General features: G+C 35.1%; 1 protein-coding gene across 4 annotated transcripts in view; it reads right to left on the minus strand.

Annotated features, from left to right (window-relative positions):
- Positions 1 to 321: 321 nt before the first annotated feature.
- ATL1 (atlastin GTPase 1) overlaps positions 322 to 21,204 on the minus strand; it is an 87,544-nt gene continuing 66,661 nt past the window's right edge. For 3 of the 4 annotated variants that reach the window (XM_082452155.1, XM_082452152.1, XM_082452153.1), the window contains 8 exons: positions 13,453 to 13,545; positions 12,216 to 12,354; positions 8,448 to 8,575; positions 7,232 to 7,288; positions 6,356 to 6,427; positions 4,280 to 4,711; positions 3,071 to 3,085; positions 322 to 1,178 (listed from right to left, as the gene is read on the minus strand). In XM_082452155.1, the coding sequence (XP_082308281.1) occupies positions 1,068 to 1,178; positions 3,071 to 3,085; positions 4,280 to 4,711; positions 6,356 to 6,427; positions 7,232 to 7,288; positions 8,448 to 8,575; positions 12,216 to 12,354; positions 13,453 to 13,545 (1,047 nt within the window). In that variant the 3' untranslated portion in view covers positions 322 to 1,067. The remainder of the gene's footprint in view (positions 1,179 to 3,070; positions 3,086 to 4,279; positions 4,712 to 6,355; positions 6,428 to 7,231; positions 7,289 to 8,447; positions 8,576 to 12,215; positions 12,355 to 13,452; positions 13,546 to 21,204) is intronic. The other variant, XM_082452154.1, reaches the window with a different exon arrangement.

Here is a 21,204-nt window from a genome sequence, read left to right on the forward strand (position 1 = left end):
AGCTTAGCCATTTCTAAGAAAGTTAGAAATTACTCTGTTTTAGAGCTCCCAGATCAGAGGCATTACTTTTTTTTTCATTACCACACTTTTTTTTCCTCTAGAAAGTAAGCTCAATGAAATTCCACTACAGATTTTAGTAATTAGAAAAACAATATAGAATCACTGGTTTAAAAGAACTGGAAGATACCTAAAAGGGCTTAGTGTACATTCCTTAAAATGGAAACCTAAATTTGTTATGGTGTCAGCATTAAAGAAAATGCATTTTGAATTTAAAAAAAGAGATAGAAATCTTCATCATTCTATATCATCACCTCCCAAACATTTCCAAATTCAGTTGTTTTTAATATTGGGAACCAGAGTAAACTTTAATAATAGTTCACATGTTAAAAGAATAAACCTATGATGAATACATTTCTTTGTGTACCAAATGAAAAAATATACAATGCAGTGAAACTCAAATACATATACAAAGTGATTTTTTTGTGCATTTTTGATCAAGAGGTTTATATTCTATATTAAATCATGATAGAAAAGCAATATATAGTTTTTGATAAAGCAACTGAAAAGCTCTCTTATATGTCTTTTATAATAAGAGCTAATGGTATATGTAAGATGGTATAGATTGAATCAAGCCTATTGAGTTATGATGCTATGTTTTAACAAAGGACTATGTGAAATAATTTAAAAATTCTTCTGTAGAAATTAAATGAGCATATCCAAATGTGGAGTAATATTACTACATGGTTTAACTATAACCCGGCAGTAGAATTTAGTAAATTCAAGCAGAACACGTGTACTGTTATCATAAATAGACAAATTCTTTAAATTATAACAGCATATTTGAAGACAAAATCAGGAAACTGTACATGTTAACAAAATAAAACCATGCATACATACATCTGCTTATTAAACACTGAAATAAAGGAACTAAACCATTTTGCAATCTTCAGAGGTGCTTGGTATTTTACCCTGTTCTGATGGAAGCACTTTGAATGTTTGCATGGAGATGTAAAACAATATTTAACTGACAGCTTGGTCATGCACACCTGTATTTTTGAAATTTTGGATTAAATTTTCTTCTTTTCTGATTGTTCAGTAGATTCTGACTTTGGTGCAGGAAAAGCTTGATGATACAGATGTCTGTGGGTTGCTGCTGCACTATAAAGCTTGTATAAAGCCTAGAAATAAAAGAATCAAGATTATAAAACATTGTATTAAATACACAGATATAAATATTTTCCTTTTTAGTGTAATTAGTTTATGGTATGATATCAAATTTAGCATGCTAAATTTGGAATCCTTGTATCATTAATCTGTATGAGATATACATTAATAGCTAATATCTTAGAACGCAAAAGTATTTTCAGCTGTCCAATGTGTGGGTCGATCTTCATGGTAAATGTCCTATTCTCAGACTGCATTTTCTTTTACCTTTCACACCTTTTGGAGCAGAGCTTCCTAACCACTGTGCCCCAGGGGTGTGTTGAAAACTCATACTGTGAATATTATTAGTTTTAGAGGAATTATAGGAGCTCATAACTTCTGACTGCCAATAGCTACTTTATTATACATAGGTAGACCACTTGCTATTGGAGCTTCCTGATAGGTTTTTCAAAAAGGGACCACTTTTATTCTCCATGATTTCCTGATATGGTCATGCAAATAAGCATGTGTGTTACCCTCTCCCCTGCCACCCTGGGCTCTCTCAAACATGCTCTCTTGCCTTGTTTCCATTAATTAGTTCATATCTTACGAAATGTTATTCAGAAACATTACCTCAGAAAGTCTTTCTTCACTAAAACTACCTCTGTCATTGTCTGTTTAAGTGTGTTTGAATCATAGGAATTTTTATTGCTTTATGTAAGTGTCCATAAATATTTTTATGTTCTTTTCTTTCCCCTCAGCTAGTGTCTAAGATTCATTACCTCCTCTGACTTTCTCATAATGAACACTCAGTTAAGACCAGTTTATCTGATGTAATTCTGAAGTCTGTAAAAAGTCTGAATATTTTTAAAAGTTGGATAAAAGCTTGATATCCTTAAATAGTAACCAATTCCCAGGAAATTCCATTCATTTTTATCTTTTTGAGTCTGCATGGCTACTTTCTTTTGATTTTCTTAAGTCTGAATTGTACCATCATCAATTCTATGAATGCATATAGGTGCAACCTTAGTTTTATTGTATTATGATTCTAACACATTCAATTTAATCCATGTTCTCTTAAAAGCTTAGATTTTTTTCTTAAGGCTTGATTTACAAAGTTGAAATTTGTTTTTACCTTTTTAGTGAATTCATTTTACTGAATCTTACATAAAATAATTCCTTATTGACTTGTAAATATTAAATGTATCCTTGGTATTTGATTGGAGGACATAATCTAGTTATATATAACAGCAGAAACTGAGGAAAGAATTATGTGCTGTCTCTGTAGTTGTTGAAGATCAGTTTTGCTTCCTGAAGATAATGACCTAAATGATTCCACAGAGATAATTTTTCTTATGTAACAAGTGATTTCTTCTTAGAAGCTTAGATTTTTCCTCCGATATAGAGTTTTGTACATGTGCAGTGGGAGAAATGAACACTAATTTACAGGAAATTTACACTGCATACTGGTCTGGAACCTGCTTAAAGTGGTATAGGTAACTCACTCAGAAGCCAAAGTTAAAAACAACTTCTAAAGATTGTAGCTCCATTTACTCTCCAGTAGTTAAGTTTCCTGAAGATTCATAACTGTACTTGTTTCACTCTGCAGTAGAGCAAAATGCCCAATGTTGGAGCTTAAGAATTTTGAAATTTTCTAAACATTCAGGAAACAAAACATAAAATATTCATGATAATTCTTATGTTTCATATGCAGATAAAATCATATATCATGTCCAGAATAAGTTAAATATTTTAAAACCATTGCCAAAATTCACAATTAAAATTGTAAATGCTAGAAGAACATAGGAGCTGTAGTCACCAAAGATTTTTTAATCTACATTGAGATATCCTTTAATGGCTACTTGGTTTATAAAATATCATAATGTTTATAAATACATGCTCTTAATTTAAAAAAAATTTAACTTACCTCATTTGTACTTCCCTGTGGCAAAGGCAGTTTAAAAGGGAGAAAAGAAAAGTATATATCCTGCTTCATTAATAGCATTATGATAATCAACTTTGTTTACAGTAGTAATTTGTGAGCATTTAAGAACAAATAACCCTGCAGATTTTTTCAGTTTAGATTACGTATTTAATGTGAATCTTTTGAAGAACCCAATTCTATATTCATCACAGGTTTCAGCATCATATTCTAGGTGGGCTTTGGGATTTACCTCAAATAGCTTCTCTTCATCTTTTGAGGTTGAAGGGCTATTTGAGGCAGTGGCTCAGAGGATCCAATTTTAATTCTTTTCCCGTAGTGTTACCATTTATTTATCTCAACTAGATTCTTCAAAGACACACGGAAAATCCATCAGTTACAATTCTCTTTTAAAGAGTATGTATAATTACACTCTTAATGCTGGGAGAATTGTACCTATTACTTGCTACCTGGAGACCATAAATACAAGTCTTAACTCCAAACTTTTAGGAAGAATCTCAACTTTAGCTTCACTAAATTCCCCTAAATTTAACTGAAGACACTTCCAGAATGACAGTGAGTTGATTATTATCCATGCTCAATTATTTGAACAGTGGACCATGGTGACCCTGGGTTGGTTAATTGGACCATAAAGGACAACTGACCCATAAGCAGCTGATCCAGAGGTTGACCTGGACTCATGCCAGGGCCTGGTACAAATGTAAAGTTCAAATAGAGACAATGTGAAGTGATCAGATACTGTGTTGAGGGGTTTTACTGAAAGAGACAGTGATATGACTTCAGATGGTGGTTTATATATGCTCCTAACAAAGCCAGTGCTAGTCAAATGATAGGTTGTAAGTATGAAGTAATCAACACATAATCGAATCACAATCAGCTAAATAAAAACTTGATTGTGTTTTCTCACTTAACAGCTTTAACTTTTAGGATAAGAAAAAGTGAAAACACTACCTAATCCACGTATTTTTGAAAAATATTGAAATGTTGACTGGAAAACAGTTGTGTAGGACTTTACATGTTATATTATAGTTAGCTGTTTGTATCTGGCCATCTTGACAGATTCTAAAGTTCTTGAAGACCGGGGCCCAAGTCTCCTGTTCACCTGTATATTTACAACATCTAACATAGTGTCTGGAACATAGATAGCATTCAAATGTGTGCTGCATTTAGTTGAAGAGAATTAAGTGTTCCTACCTGGTCCCACAAGGCTGCAGCCACTTGGTCTATTACAGCACCCAGCTCTCGGTATTCTCCAGAGTACCGGATGTATGCCCAGGTGCACAGAGTGATAAGGGTCAGTCCCATTATCATATTGCATAGGCTAGCTATGATGTCCAAACCAATGAATCCAGTCACACCAGCAATCACATATGTGATAAAGATGACAACAAACAGTGTGGCTGGGGTACGAGCTGCATGGAAGATATTTTTGCTATCATTGTGCTTGATGTATTGGATGTAAAGGTCATCTATTTCACTCTCCAACTGTTGCAGGTAACGCCGGCTAAATTCCTCCCCACCCATCTTCTTCACCCCTCGGAATAGCTTCACAGATTCTTCCTTAAGTTCCAGATGTCTCGTCTGCAGGTCATTAGGGGCCAGAAATGGTTTGTCACCACCACAGATCTGTATCGGATAGAGAAGTATTCATGCAGTGCAGAGTACAACTAGCAACTGTATCACAATTTTGCACTTAGCTAGTTGAATTTGTTAGAACACATTACTAATCAGAAGGAGCCTGCATTATGTTTTGTCAACCCACATCTTTCCATACTCCATTTCTATCAGGCGGGGTTATAAGTGGGACTTGTACTTTATAGGTGACTTATATAAAGCCTTTCTTAATTTTTATTCTCTTTTCGACATGGGAAGGAATATCCATGACTTAATCCAATTTCCTCAAGATGAGGAGGTGAACTGCAAACTCAGTTCATTCATAGAATGAATCCAAATTTAAGAAAACTACTTACAGTCAAGTTCCTGTAGGAAATTTATTCTAACTACACTGAACTAATTTTGACCAAATGAAGTTTAATTTAAAACAATGAGCAATGCTATAAAGCCCTAAAGTAAAATTGTGAAAAACGTTTCCTTCAGCAGTTTCACTGAGTTTTGTTTGGAGCCCATTCGGTATTTTCTTCAAGAGACTAAATGGAAGCGTATTAAATGTTCTTGGACCAAATTTTCAACTTTTTTTTCAAAAGTTACATGGGAAATCTCAGTTACCCATACCATTCACTTCAGTTATTTGTGATTTAACTATATAAAGGAGACTTATTCCACTTCCCCTTTAATTATGTTGTAAACACCATTCCATATACTGTATTTCCCTTGATTCTAAGACTCTATCAATTTTGGATGCAATTTTGATTTTATAACATTTTCAGTGGAAAGAAAACTCATCACATTAGTAGATACACACCATAATCATTAGATGCCCCCTAATTCAGAAAGTTAAAAAGAGGAAATATAGTACTTAGAAATATTGGTCCTTGCAGTTTATTTTTTTCTAACAGGTTTTTATATTTAAGATAGAAGTTGGACTGTGGAATGCAGGGAGGTATAGTGGAGAGGGTAGCATATGTTATTTTAGCCACTAGATCTTATAAATAGTGGGAAAATCTGTACCCCTCCACCCCCGCAAAATGTGTGTGTTATAAAGAGATAATTCATTTAAAATACATTTAAATTGTGCAAACATCATGTTCTCTTCTTGATTGGTTTTTAAAATATTTTAGGAATACCATAAAAAGAAATGTGATACACATAGTTTGAGAAAGAATAAGTAAAAGCCACTTCTGCATGTGTGTATACAGTGTAACTTGGAAGAAAAAAGAATGAGCTCATAGAAGAAATACTGATTTTATTTGAAACATCATTTAAGGGACTTCCCTGGTGGCGCAGTGGTTAAGAATCTGCCTGCCAATGCAGGGGATGCAGGGGACATGGGTTCGAGCCCTGGCCTGGGAAGATCCCACATGCTGTGGAGCAACTAAGCCCGTGCGCCACAACTACTGAGCCTGTGCTCTAGAGCCCGCGAGCCACAACTACTGAGCCTACGTGCCACAACTACTGAAGCCCGCGCGCCTAGAGCCCCTGCTCCGCAACAGGAGAAGCCACCGCAGTGAGAAACCCGCACACCAGAACGAAGAACAGCCCCCACTCGACGCAATTAGAGAAAGCTCGCACACAGCAACGAAGACCCAATGCAGCCAAAAATCAATCAATCAATTAATTAAAACATCATTTAAAATACTATTTAATTCTTACCTCTTCCATTTTTTTATTGTATGTATCCTTGGCAGTTGCCACGGCTGCTAAATTGTTAGCTTCTGCTGTGGCCTTTGGACAAAGTACAAAATATGATGTAAAATGGAATTCATATTTTAGTAAACTTCCACAGGCAGTTTTCATATATGAGCATCATGTGCAAGAAATACGCAAGAACCCAAGGTCATCACATAATTTGAAAAGTGTTGAAATATTTCTACTACATCTTTTAAAATTAGTAAAATTAAAATTTCAAAATGCATAAAATATAGTTTACTCAATAAACCATAGTTCTAAAATGAATTTTCATTTAGAAGATTATTCCTCTTTATAAATATTTTTAAGCCTTTCACCAAATATGGGGGGGGGTCTATAAATCCAAACACATGGGAAATAATATATAGTACATTTTATATATACTAATATATATAAAAATATGTCAACTTTAAGGATTACTGATAGAACAATGTATCACTGATAACAAAAACCATCAAGAACTTAAGAAATTTAAGAAATAAGTATGGAAAAAGTGAGTTTTTCCTTTTCTAAGTATAGAGGCCACTTGTTTAAAACCTGCTTTTCTACTTCTTGTTACATGTGTGAATCTAAACCACAGTCTGAGTCTTCTCTAAACACATTTAGTACAAAGACAATGCAGACTCTTGTATATCAGCATAAGTGAGGCTGCTATATGTGTATCTGAAAATGTTTAGATGAACACACAAATGGGTAGTTACTAGAAAAATCATCTTCCAATAAGTCATTCCATCTACTATTTTTATTTGGTGATTTCCAACAGCCAGATTGGAGCATATCGTTAGCTTAGCTTTAGTGACAGTATGTTTTAGAATGTCAAGCCTCCTGATGGATAAATACCTGTAACATGGATTTGGGATGTGGTAATTCTTCACCTTGATAGATCTTTATATAAGCCTAAAAAAAAAAAAGAGAGAAAAAGAAAAAAAGAAAAAGACTCATGTTCAAGTAATTGCATTCAATATTTCTCTAAGCCTGTTAAATTGTATTCTAAGGTCGAAGGTCTTGACGGTTCAAAAAAATAAATAAGGTCTTGATAGTTTCAGGAACTGTTATCTCTTTCTCATACTTAATTCCCTCTTTCTTAATTCTTGTTCCCTTTTCCTGAAAGGTCCTTTTCACACATCTCCACTTGCCAATCCCACCCTTCTTAAAGGCTTAACTCGCTACCACCTCCTTTAAAACTTTCTGAGATCCCTCTGCTAGGAGTAACATTTCTTTTTCAGTTACTCACAGGAATTTGTACCTGCTGCTGCCACAAGATTTATGGAACAGATCTGTTCAAGGGCCCTGAGTCTCCTACTAAATTCTAAGCTCCTCCACAGTGTTTTATGCACAGTAAGAATTCAAATTTTAGATAAATAACATGTCATTTATTGCTGAGAGTGGTGAAGGTAAATAATCACACAGAAGATATACAACCACATTTTAAATGACAAAACGTGGATTTTAAAAATTGATATTTTAGTCTTTGGAGCATCAATCCAAAAATTATATTGGTAACTGAAATCCACTATATATGTGTGTTGGTTACAAAAAAAAGTGTTGTATTTGGGGCTCCCTGAGGTAAATAGGTAAATGCAAATTAAAATAGTTCCACTTCAAATTGGCCCTTGGTGCAGAGAGCAGGAAGTGTGGAAGAATTTTCTCCAGTAGGAAGGCCAAGTATAGCCCATTAGGGAAAATCTTCAGAATGAAGGTGAAATTCAGTACAGGTCATGACTGAAGACTAAGTGGTATAAACCCTGGGAAACACCTCCTCCCCCAAAAAGAGATAGACTTTTCCAACTCCTGGATATATTTATGTTTCAAAATATATTTCCCTCAAGATGAAAGGCGATAGTAAAGTTACCTCAAGGAGTTTTCTCAAAAAATAATTTCAGAAAGCAAGCTCCTCTTGGGAGTCTAATCTTTTTAAAAATCATTTCTATATAGTCCTCATGCCTTTGCCCCTATATTACAAAGTCTATAATTTTTTGTTGTTTAAAACAGGAACTGCATTCCCAAACATGTCAAATCTAAGTACTCACAAATTCTCTAGAAATGAGAGTGATACCTTGAAGTACTCCACCAGACCTCGGCAGGTGATTTTGTTCCCATTGATCTCTTTAACGTCTAGGCTCTCAGGACTAAGTAGCCAAGGAATTAGTATTTTCAAGTTTTTGATGAAGTCTTCATCTATTTCTACAAGTAAAAGCAAATTCATCATTATTTAAAAAATCCTGTCCAGTCCTCCATGCCATAAAATAAAACATCCTTTGATTTCCTCTGTTTCTTCCCCAGTGATAAAGCTATTACATACTTTCCCATCATCTAAATTACTCCCGAAACCCACTTTTCTCAGGGTGAACGATACTCCTCGCCCAATCTCCTATGGCTGATCTTTCTTATCTTCACTCCAATTACTTATTTATCTTGTCTTCCACCTATAAAATAGCTTTCTTGATATTAAATGCTATACAAATGTTTTACACCCCATTCACATAACCAGTTCATGTATTCTGATGCCTTTAAGTCCTGTTCATGGTTCATGGTTTTATATATATAGGGTCATAAAGGGGGAAAGGGTGGATATTTACTGCTTTATAAGATGCATTCCCTCCAGAAAATGTATCCAAAAGTTGTTCTGTATTTAGTGTGCCCACCTTAGGACAAGTGTATAGAAGTGAGTAAGGTGTGGTAACTACGACTCAAGTTCAAAAAGATAGTGATGCCGCTGCTGCCTCTAGTAGTGAAACGCAGCAACACAAAATAACATCGAAAAAGGCAGTGGAGGCCTCGTAGCTAGTGGGTCAGAGGTAGTCTGAGTTATTTGGTGCGACTGATTGCCCATAACCCATTTTATAGCATTAGGTTCAAACTGAACATTACGGATTTAGCAAAGTAATACGGAAAACAGATCTTCAGAGAAGACTTTTGAACACAGCAATAATTTTTTAAATCATTATTTCAAAACATATAGAAAAATACATAAAAAGCAAGATATGTCCAGAGACTTGGTATCTAAGAAAATGCAGTAACTGCCTATAATTTTTTAAAATCTGAATTTCAGCAGAGTCACTTCAGCAAAGTCAGGCTTTGGGACTGGTGATTTCTGAGGTCTTAAGGATAAAGATTCAAACCTTATGATTGTGTTTGCATGTTCCCTGCTTGTTATTATGACCCCAACATACACTGAAATACTAGTTCACATAAGAATTTATGGTTCTCTTCTCTTGCTTACTGCTTTTATGACATGTATGAGCATGACACTGGAAATTCTTCCAACTTTTTTGCTTCATGTTTTGTACAGCTTTGAAATTCGTGTCCGTATTTCATGAGGACTTGGACAGGAGTTTATTCAAATTTATTTTTCTGTTTGCACTGTACCAATTTTTACTGATAATTGTGCTTTGTATTAGTATAGGTTTATTCAAATGTATTTATTATTGTGGTTTGCTTTTAGTTACCAATTTTCACTGAAATACTGGTATTTGTATTATGTTACTATGTTCCTGTGTTGTGTTTTGTTGCCTACTATGTATTCGTATTCACTGATGCTAACAGTTTTCTTTTTTGCTATATGATTTCATGCTTTTTTCAACATTAGTAGAATATTACTATATATCTAGAATATATGAATTCTTCCTGAATTTCTGTATAAAACAAAAAGATTTCTCCTTATAAAACCACTTTAAAATCACCTTCAAAACATGTACTTAAATTCCACTCCCCCAAAAAATTTCCTTATAAAATTGTTAATGGAGTAAGATACAACCTGTGTATCTAATGCACCAGCAACTGTGTGAATTATCATCAAAGTAACCAGTGTAGCACCATACATTTGGATTAAAAATGTGTTCTGAAGATAGCATTAGCCATAGTCTATTTCTACAAGTGTGTTGAAAGAGTATGTGAGAAACTATCATCAAAGAATTTTTGCACAGTTGTTTATTCAAAGACATTTCTTCCCCAGAGGCAACCACTCAGATGCCAGCCCTCTGGAGAACAGCATGGCCAGCAGACAAGACATCCTGGATAGAAATAACACAACATTGTAAGATTCAGGATGGAAAAATAATGTAGATAGCAGACTTTCAAAACTGCCCAGAGAAACAATGAGGCAAAGTAGAACATTTGGGCACACAGAGGGATTTAGCAGCAGTTCTATAAAGCCTCAATTAAAATGGAAATTTGATGGGCAACTGAAGCTGCCTTTCATTTCTCTTTCTCTCGGGCTAGCCACTTTGGTAAACTCGCAACGTATGGGTAACTGTATGAGTCAATATATGTTTAGACATGTGAGTAAAATTAGATGGAGAACAAATCTATTAAAAAGTACAATTTATATCTGCATGATTGTCTTAAACTCTCTCCCTGAGTTCTTTCATTGCAAACTGTATCCATTAATTTAAGAACTGTAGCTGTGTACTACAGGAATGAAACAAGGCAAAGTACTTTTTTGTCCCAGTAAAGGACTGTTGTTGAAGGCCTGCCCCTGCTCTGCCTGTTTATGGCTCTCCAACCCCAGAGAAGAAAGAAAGGCCTTGTGGGAGCCCTCTCTTTATGTAACATATTCAAAACACATTGAAGCCATTAGGTAATTGCACAGTATCAAGAGGTCTGTGTGCTCACTAGTGGGTTGGAATTCATAAGTGACAGTGAAATTGTAGGATCCTGGAATCCATGCATTAATATGTGCCTACAGCTGTCTGTTCTGTTGTATAGAGAAGAGACAATTTAAAACATGTATAAAAACAATGCTGACGATTGAGAAATTGGGGGTTCTATTTATGATATAGCTGCCATAGTGAAATATAAGGTATCTGAGAATAAACGCCATGGATACATGGGGAAAAATATAGGTTTGCTTTTCAAACTTGCCAGTTCCATAAAACTGGACACAATGTTATGTTGTCCTTTTTAAAAGTAATTTCAAAGCCCTTTGAGAACAACTGTGCTGCAAAGCTTGTTATGTCACTGTCTCATCACCCCTGGCACAATGCAGAAAGGCCACAGTAAATTAAGCAAATGTCTGAACTCAGTGGTGTACTCAATGCTAGGCTTACAAGTAAAAAAGTCAGAAATGTCTTTGTACCACCTTGTATCAACTGCAAAGCAAATATCTAAAGACCTGGTGATTATTAGGCAAGATTAGCTTCTGCTTCTGCAGACCCCTGCCTCCACCTCCCACTGCCCCCCCCCCCTTTTTTTTAACAATTTGAGTTGCTTTGGAATCTTTAAACATTAGTCATGCCTCTGTTTAAGAGATAATTACATGCTGTTAGTTTGAAAAACACTCTGGTGCTTTTGGTTTTTTAAGAAACTGGTCCTCATCCAGAAGAGGATTTCATTATTACTGAAGTTTTTAATGATTTATAATTAAATTCTTTAGCAGCAGTTTTAAAGAGCTTCACTTCAGTACTATGCAATATTTCTTTCTATCTCTAATTATATAACTTAATACAAACATTCCAATAATATAGGCATCTATTTTCCTTTTTCATGTAAATAAGGAAAATTAAAAACAAAGATATTAAGGAGCATTTCTCAATACAGAGGTGAGCAGGAACCTATGAGAAAGGGCGAGGGTTACTGCCTCCCAGGTGAATGCAGGATTTAGCCTATTTCCTCAGTGTACGTATTCAGTACCCATAGAATCCCACAGTTCACCAAGGAGGTACTCTAGCATGAGCCCGGGATTCCCAATCCTCCTGAAAATTTCTAATCATTAGCCTCACATCAGTGGATAAACTAAACTAGCAGCCATAAGCCCAACGGATAAAATGACATTTTTGTAATCAGACTAAGTGACATAAACAAATACATTAAAAGACAGACAAACCTTTCAGTTTTCCATCAAAGTTTGGATTGGTAGCTACTTTTAAGCCAGGATGAGGTAGCAGAAAACAGGAAATTTTGGTGAAACAGGAATGGATGTGTTTTCGAACATTCTGTAGTTCTTCATGCTGGTTCCCCGAGACCTGTAGTAAATCATTCTGAAGTTTAAACTACTTTCAACACAAATTGAACTCCAAAAGAATTCTGTGGCATTTATATTTGTTGTGTCTGTCTGGTCACAATGATAAAAAATGATAGGACAGGGCTGATACTAAATAAGGAAAAGTTTGGGGTGAATTTGCCACATGGCCATATCTAAGTATAGCATACATATGGCATTATTATTACAATTAACAATCGTCTACTCTCACGCTAACTTAGATGGGCCTTCCCATTTTTTAGTATAAATTAGTGGGGTTTCACTCTAGCTAGTTCCTACAAATTCAAATTTTAATTCAAAGTACTCACAAGAGACATGAGTAGATCATAAGATATTCCTACCTTCTTTTCAGGAGGTACTCAAGACAGCCTCTTGTCACCTGGTAGGTATACATTTAAATTCTAGAAAGGCATCTGGATAGTTGGATGTTTACTTAAAAGCTAAACTGCCCCCTTTTTTCACATGTATTTGACATTTAACAGTACAAACTACCCTAAAAGTAACCATCATTTAAAAAGGTAAGCTTAGAGATCCTGATTATCTAGGAAGAGTTTTTAATCTCCATTTTTTTTTTTCTGATTACTCAGTAGGCATTTTGGGAGATATCTGTTCAGTGTAAATAATTCATTCAGTATTGAACTATCATGACACAGCAAGTGGAAAGCCTCCTAATATCACCTTCTGTGAACTACTAGCAAAATGTCCTGAGATTGACTTTGGGGATTCAAAAATTAAATATTTCTGTTAAATTGACTTTAAACCTCTATTAAAACACGAATCCAGATATTTGTATGTCAGTCTTGAACTGATTTAATTCTTCAAATTAAAAGTTTTATCTTTAGGAATAAATCATGGTTTTATAGATATTTACAAAAGAACTCCTTTTCTGTATCATAATTATTGATCATGTTTACAGTTGTAACTCTGACATTATTTTAAGTATCAATCTTAGTTTGTTCATAGAGATACTATGAAGGTCAAATGAGATTGTGGCTACTGAGTATCTATTCAGCAAATCATTCAACAAAAATAATTTAGGTTACTATTGGCGAAACTTCATGCACCTAAATAGTTAACAAACCTTGAGGCGTTTTTCCAAGAATTTGGAGCCACCGTCAGCTCCATATGAAAATTCGTATGGGAAACTCCAGTCTCGAACAAGAAATATCAGACTCTAAGAAACAATAAGAAAAGATTGATAAAGGAACTCTAAATTTCCTCCCTCTGTTTTTTATTGAAATATATTAGATACTATTGTCATTTGAATAGTGTTCTTCTCCACATAATGGAATTAATAAGCAAACATAAAACCTAAGAAAGTTGTTTCTGAGCAATCTCCCCGCTCTGAGATCATCCTCCCTGTTTCTACTGAATGTGAACAGAAAGCTGCTCCCAAACTGATTATTAAAGTTACATAGTGCCATTCAGCCAGTTTGGGGCATGTCTGTCAGTTTTCAGGAAGCTTTTTATGAAGATTCAAGTTTTATTTGAGGAAAGTTTTCTCCTTTCATCTGTCTAAATATTTTTCCTCTATTACATTTGTTCCACTCTCTTCTGCAGGGGCTCTCATTATGCATGTCTGGTAGGCAGAGGGGTGAGAATCCAGGTTTTGCGGGGCCCTGAAGGTTATACAATCTGGGGGGGGGAGGGCTCAATAGGAAAAAGGTACAAAAATGGGCTTGAAAGTTAATTTATTTAGAGTAAGATACCTTTGTAATCCTTTTTTCCCCCCAGTTTTCAGCTGCAAATGCTTTGATCACTTCTTCATATGATAGTTTTGAAATATTTTCTGTTGGAAAGCTAATTCAGTCTTTCCTCTAACAAGGCCAAAACTTTTTATTACAAAAATGTTTTTATTATTAATAGTTTAGAAATATTTCAGCTTCACAATTTTTTATGTGTAATGTCATATACATTTTTAGTTTCTTCATCTGTCAAATAGAAATAATAATGGAACATGCCTCACAGGAATACTAAATGAGATAGTATATATAAGGCATTTCGAACAGCGCCTGGCACCTAATGCTATGTTAGCTATTTGATTTTGATTTCAATGCCCACATAATATTTTCACACACAGATAGGCCATAGTTTACTTTGCCTTCTCCTAGATGTCTTCCAGTTTTTCTACTATTCTAAGAAATACATTGATAAACATTCTTGAAGCTGAATATTTGTTCACATCCAGCAGGATTTTATCAGGAACTGTTTCCCAAATTAGAGTAATCATTAGAATCATTCGAGAGGCTTTTAAAAGTACAGAATTCTTGGGTCCCACCCCATACCTACTGAAACCAAAGTAAGAGTAGCTTTCATTTATTGAGTGCCTATTATAAGCCAACCACAATACCAGAATTATACACATGGTATTTCATGCACTCCTGCAACAGCCCCAAGAGAGGTTATAATTTATTATTCACCTTAAAAGAGATAAATAAAGATCACCTCCACCCTCACCTGACATTAAGTAATATGCCCAAAGCCACACAGCCAGAGTGGAAGAGTTGGCATTTAAACTGGGCACTTACTCAAAATCCCTGCTGCACTGCCTCAAAGTTAAGTATAAAACATATAGTTTACAATCTGAGGCATTAAAGCACTCTTTATAAGTTAGATTAAGTTATAGTTCAAATTTTAGTTTCTGAAAAAATGTAGGAAGTTGAGAAAAAGTAAGAATATTTAATGAAATTAGCTATCTTTGAATATTCTAAGAGTTTACATCTTTGGGTTTCTAATTGAAGCTTTTAGTCTTCCCCATTAAATTTTATTGATATCTCTTCTAAGCTATAGGTTCCTTTTCCATCCCTTTTTTCCCTTCACAGTTTATCTGCTGAAGAACCTAGGAATTTGACATGTAGAGATTCCCACAACCTGGACCTTGCTGACTGCATATTCACGGGGCATTAACATGTTCTTTTGTCCTCTGGATTTCCTGCAAATTGGCAGCTGGATGCAGAGGCTTGATCTGACTCTGGTTTTATTTTTTTGGCAAGACTATGGGAAGCAGAGTGTTCTTTTATTAGGAGGCACATAGTATATGATTATTTCTCCTTTGGTGAAGTTATGTCATCTTTGCTTAACTGAAGCTCATTCTTCAGTAGATTTCTCATTAAGGGCTCATGGAAACAACATTCTTTGTGTTCTTACATGCTGATAACAGTTTGTGCCCTTTATAAGTGAAAGTCAGTTTTGCTGGATATAAAATCCTTGGCTCACATTTTCTTACCTTAAACAGGGACACTTCTTAGTTTGAATTATGGATATTTCTTGTTTCACTACAGTGGAAGCCCGTCCCCCCACTTCTCTCTCTCTCTCTCTCTCTCTCTCTCTCTCTCTCTCTCTCTCTCGTGTGTGTGTGTGTGTGTGTGTGTGTGTGTGTGTGTCCTGTGGATTCTTGTGGGGAGAGGAGAGGTTCTTGTGGAGAGGAGACTTTTAAAACACCTATATACACTATCTTTAAATAGTTCACTATCTTTAGATAGATGTCCATTCTTGTCAACATTTTGTCAAAATATGATAATTTGTATTTAGAACACTTCTACCTAAAACATGCATTTTGAAAACAGAGGTTAGCTAAGAAGCAACTTTTGTGAAATAGAGGCTCACGAACCAGGATAAATGAAACCAACTATGTGGATTTGGCAATTTTCGCATTTTTCTTGGGAGCGTTTAGTCTCATTTCTTGGTCTTTTTCACTGGGCATCTTCCCAAGTCAACATAATGAGGACCATATGTAGAACATGATCAAAGATGAAGTCTTATTTTCTTAATAAGCAATCTATATTCTATCTCCCTATAGTGTCAAATTCCAAGCTCCCTGCCTAATGGTCCCATCCAGTGACGTGCTGGTGTAAACTGGCCCTCCAGCAGCAGCAGCATGCCTTGATTTGTAGCAATTGACAATTTCTGTTGTGCAAACATGCCTACCATGGCTGACGTTAAGCTACTAACAGTTTAATACTTGGCTTATATAATTCCTGAATATTTACTAGTTAGCTCTCAAAGTGGTATGAGCCAGCTACAGTACCACCGCTGGCCCCATCCCCTCCCAAAATAACTTGTATGCTTTACATTTATCCTGTATGGAATGCTGTGAATCTCAGTTCTTATTTCAAAAGCCATCCATTTTTCCACACTGCTGAATTTTGATTTGTTCATACATATAGGTAGAGATAAAAAATCAAGAATACAAATTACCCTAAATTGCTCAGATAAGAATATCTGAAGTCATACTTTTTAAAATAAATTAAATCCAGTCAGGCAACTGGGGCAAAGGATGGACCTACACCATGCGTATCCTACAAATCATCATATTTTTTAAATCATGAAAAACATCGTAACCTTTGTTTATTTCCCTTTGGAGACCATATCCTTTAGGAAATTATTCAAAAGGAGTGCTATAGCACTACTATTAGTAGTAATGAAAATGGAAAAAAAACCCAAATGCTTAACAATTAATTGGGAATGGCTATACAAATTATGGCATATTCATATATTACATAGCTATTAATATTACAAAATGTGGAATATATCAATACATGTGTTGATTATGTCAGTATAAAAAAGCCTATATAAAACAATGTTATTTGAATTATAATGCTAAATTTATGGGCACATCCATTATAAATATGTGAAAATACTCCCAAACTCCCAGGAAAAAACTCTTGTAGAGCCATGTAGCCAGTAAATACCTGAACTGGTTGTAACCTGTTTAATCAATCAATTTCAGTTTTAATTTCAGTTTCGGGTAATAAGTAAATACTAGAGCTTGTTTTAAACCCATCTAATTAACTAGCAACTCACTTCAATCAACAGCCCACTGAAAGCCAACCAGTGACAGCTTCATACTTTAAAACTCAGTCAAGTAGCAGAAGACTTGCTCCAGAAAACTGACTGAGGCTGGTGTCAACCCATTTCTCACCTCTGTAACCAACACGAAACATGCTTCTGTGTACGACAAAAAAATCATTCAAAAACTGATGTCAACCCATTCTTGTTTCTTTAAACCATGCAAATCCAAAACAAACAAGCCCCTAAATCCTACATATAATCGTTAGTTGTTTTTTTTTTTTTAATCGTTAGTTTGTTCTGCTCAATGAGACTGTGCCTCACAAGCATAACTCTTTTACTTAACTCACCAATAAATTCAGCTTTAGTTTTTGCATCAGATTTTGAGTGATGGTCTCATCCTCTGGCGATTCTGGAAGCCCCACTGAGACAGTTTTAAGTGCCCTCACTTGGCAGCTTTCCCTATGACCCTCAGACTAACATGTGCATTCTCCTTGTCCTTGGTTCCCAAATTTCATTTGTCCTTCGAATTTACTTGCAGGTGAATTTATCTCAACAACGATCTGATCTGAGTTCTGATTTGTTTCACTGAGCTCTTGTGCTGATTAATTTGTTACCCTAGGATTTTTGTTATAAAGACTCAGTGGGTCTTTATATGGGTCATTCGTTCTAAGTCTTTGTTTAACCTTTAGTTTTGGAAGTGTACTCATTTTATAAATAATTATACCTAATTTCTGTATAAGGTTATTAGAACTTGTGGTTTAGAGGTATACCATTTAGGAAATGTTTTTGCCATTAATCTGTTTATGGTTTTGCTGCTTGCTTTACCTTCTTTTGTTTGAAAATTTGTACAAAGTCTTGTCTCATGTATTTTATCTTGAATTGTCTTTTGTCACTGAATGTACAAGGAAGTGCTCTATAAAGGACAGATAGAGGCAAAGGCCTAAAAAGTCCCCAGATTAATCAGGATGCCCCAAAGACTAATGGCTGGAGGTCGGTTAAACTAGCAACAAATTTATGCAAAAATAATTAGTCAAATTTTGCCTTGGGTCCTCTAACAAAGCTTTCAAGAGGACACTCTCGCTCTTGTCAATTTGTGAGTCTCTTTGTTTAGTCCATAATGCAGGATCAATGATTGTCAGATTATTGATTGTACAGCACTGTTCTAACCTCTCATTGCTTGAGGAACCAGATGCTTTTCATAAACACACAATTTGACCAGCTTGTTTGTTACAGGCGTGTATATATCAAAGCTGCAATCTCCTCCTGGAAGAATTTCTGCTTCCTATTTGCATTGCATCCTAATATTTGCACTTACAATAATAAATGATCTTTAAAAAATTTAGAATAACATTGTGTTGAGCTCTGGACATGTCAAAATAAATAATTAATACAGTTTAGAGGTGCTCTATAAAAATCAAGAGAAAATGTCAAACACTCATTAGTTAGTTTCTTTGATTAGTAAACTGAGGCCTCAAAACAAACTGCTGACTCCCAAATAATGTTTGATTCAACTCTATCTTTCTGAAATTACCCTCCCGTATCTCTCTCTACTCAGTTCTGTCACCAATCACTTCATCCCTTCAATTCCTTCTGCTCCTTCCCCTGACCTCCTAAACCATTTCCTAAGGAATTTTTGCAGGAAAAAAAAGTAGTCACATTGCCCCAAACTACTTAAAATTGCTAGACCGGAAGGCTGTTGTAAAGAAGCTGAATTTAAACCCTGGTCTAGAGTTCAGTTTTAACGAATTTCTTTTAGCCCAGGAAGACAGAAATTTGCTGCAGAAATTCAGGATTTCGTTACTTACTGTCCTGAACTATCAGTTATTTTCCAACTAGTTCATTTAATTGTTAGTCCCTCAGGTGGGAAAAAAATGGCTAAAAGCAGTAGAATAAGAAAGACCAGAAGGACATTTAAATAACTCAGGTCATTACAAAAAAAATTTAAAAATTTTAATAGCCTTTCAAGGGCAAGAAAAATAGAAAAAACACCACACAAGGCCATTTCAGAAGACTTTCTCTTCAAGATGAATTGGACATAGATTCAAAATTGTGAACAATATGAGAATGAATCAATAGGAAACTTTAAAAATAGGGTTCAGGAGATTTTCAAACAATACTCTGGGTACCTAAATATAAATAGTCAAAGTAAAGGGAACCTTGTCTTCTCTTTTTAAAATGTGCTCAGACATAAAATACAGGAATCAGAAAAAAACTTGAATGAGAAATTATCAACTTAGAAATTTCCAATTTATGGGTGGCTTTTCAGAAGGGCTTGGATAGTTAACAAGGTAGAAATAAAAAAATTTGTGGCCCTCCAGATAAAAACGACCAAAATATCCTCTGTTCTCTAAGATTCAGGGAGCTTATCCATAAGGACAGCTATAGATACTGCAAGCAGAAAATCCACTGGAAGAAACAAAGTTTCATATTAGCTAAAGATACCTACAGTGTGTATGATTCAAAAAGAAACTGAAGAATCTCTTTGAGTAAAAGTCTCTAAGGATATAGACAGAAAAATTAGAGAAGACTCTAAAAGAGTCCAGATTAACCCCTTTCAAATTATCGTAAATCTTTCTTTTTTATATACATAAAAAGATTAGGTCATGGCAGGTATTAAATCAGCAACACGGTCAACATCAAAGACTCATTGCCTTTTATGGCCTATTCCTTGTTTCTGTAGCCAAGGCTTATCCTCCTTGCCTCAGAGCAGTTGCAGCCTTGTTAATTACTTGAAGCATCTACAAACTGTACTAGGACCACCTTTAAATCTGATGGTACAACATACAATCACTATTGCTAACTGAAAACACCTCACTTTTTTCTGTTCGTCTTAACTAATGCAATGTGGTGTTTTGTTTTTTTTTTTTGGTATTACCATCCATTGATTTAATACTTTCAATTAAGAAACTCTACTAACTTTATCCATTGAAAAATAATTTCATGACGGTGTTTCTGCAGTTCAAGAAGGGCCATGGCACCTAGTATAAATATTTTGGACACTCTCACACCAATTTATGACTTACTCTTTCTTAAAAATGTAAAGAGGTAATACTAGGCTGGATACATAATAGCACACCAAATCTTGAATCCAGGTATTCCAATTTTGAGGTCAATGAGTTTATTTGTATAAAAACTATATACAATCCTAAATATGCATATAACACCATAATTAGCAAATATTAATTGGACATCTGCTGTATGAAAAGTAGGTGCTCTAGACTAAAAAAAGTAAACTACAAAGCTCCTGTTCTTAAGATATTTATAATTTAGTTAGTGGGATGGGATGTGCACATTCAAATATAAGACCACAAGCTATAGCTCAATAAGTGCCTAGGATTAGGAGGAGGAAGAGAGACATTAAGGTGTGGTGGTGAAGTGCAAGGGCTTTGAGCCTGTGGCCTAGGTTGAAGGCCAGCTCTGCAACTTAAGGATACATGTGACCAAGGACAAGTTTCTTAACTACTTTAAGCTGCGGTGTTTCCTCATCAGTTAAAAAACAGAAAGAAAAGAATAAAAAGGAGTAACAACATTACTTATTTTATATAACTATAATGAACATTCATTTGAATCATGTAAGAAACATATTTAGCACAGTGCCTGGCACAAAAATAAGTGCTCAATAAATTATTATTATGTAGGCCTTCCAGACATTTCATGTACCTACATGTGACCATTGGGAGAATCCTGGTCTACACTGCTGACCTAATTCTGTGTAACCAGATGAATATTTTATTCTAATTTCATGTAATTCCCAGATCACCTAAATTGCTCTCCAAACAGAACGTGGGATAAGGCAACTTTCCCAGACGGAGAGAAAGCTTTTCCTTTTCCTCAGCCCCACCAATGTGTCTTTTCCTTTCATTTACAGCCCAAGGAGCCAAACAACAGCTTCTAATTTTCTCAGTGAAATCATGGATTTCTCTGGTATGACTTGGCAGTTGCAGTCATCATAGATATTTGACCAAGGATGTTTTGTTTCAAAGTCACTGAAATCACTATCAAAGAATTTTATTCTGTAGAGGAACACTCTTAAATCATGGGG

Source organism: Balaenoptera physalus (genome assembly GCF_965194825.1).
Source record: "Balaenoptera physalus genome assembly, chromosome: 2".
NCBI classification, from domain to species: domain Eukaryota; kingdom Metazoa; phylum Chordata; class Mammalia; order Artiodactyla; family Balaenopteridae; genus Balaenoptera; species Balaenoptera physalus.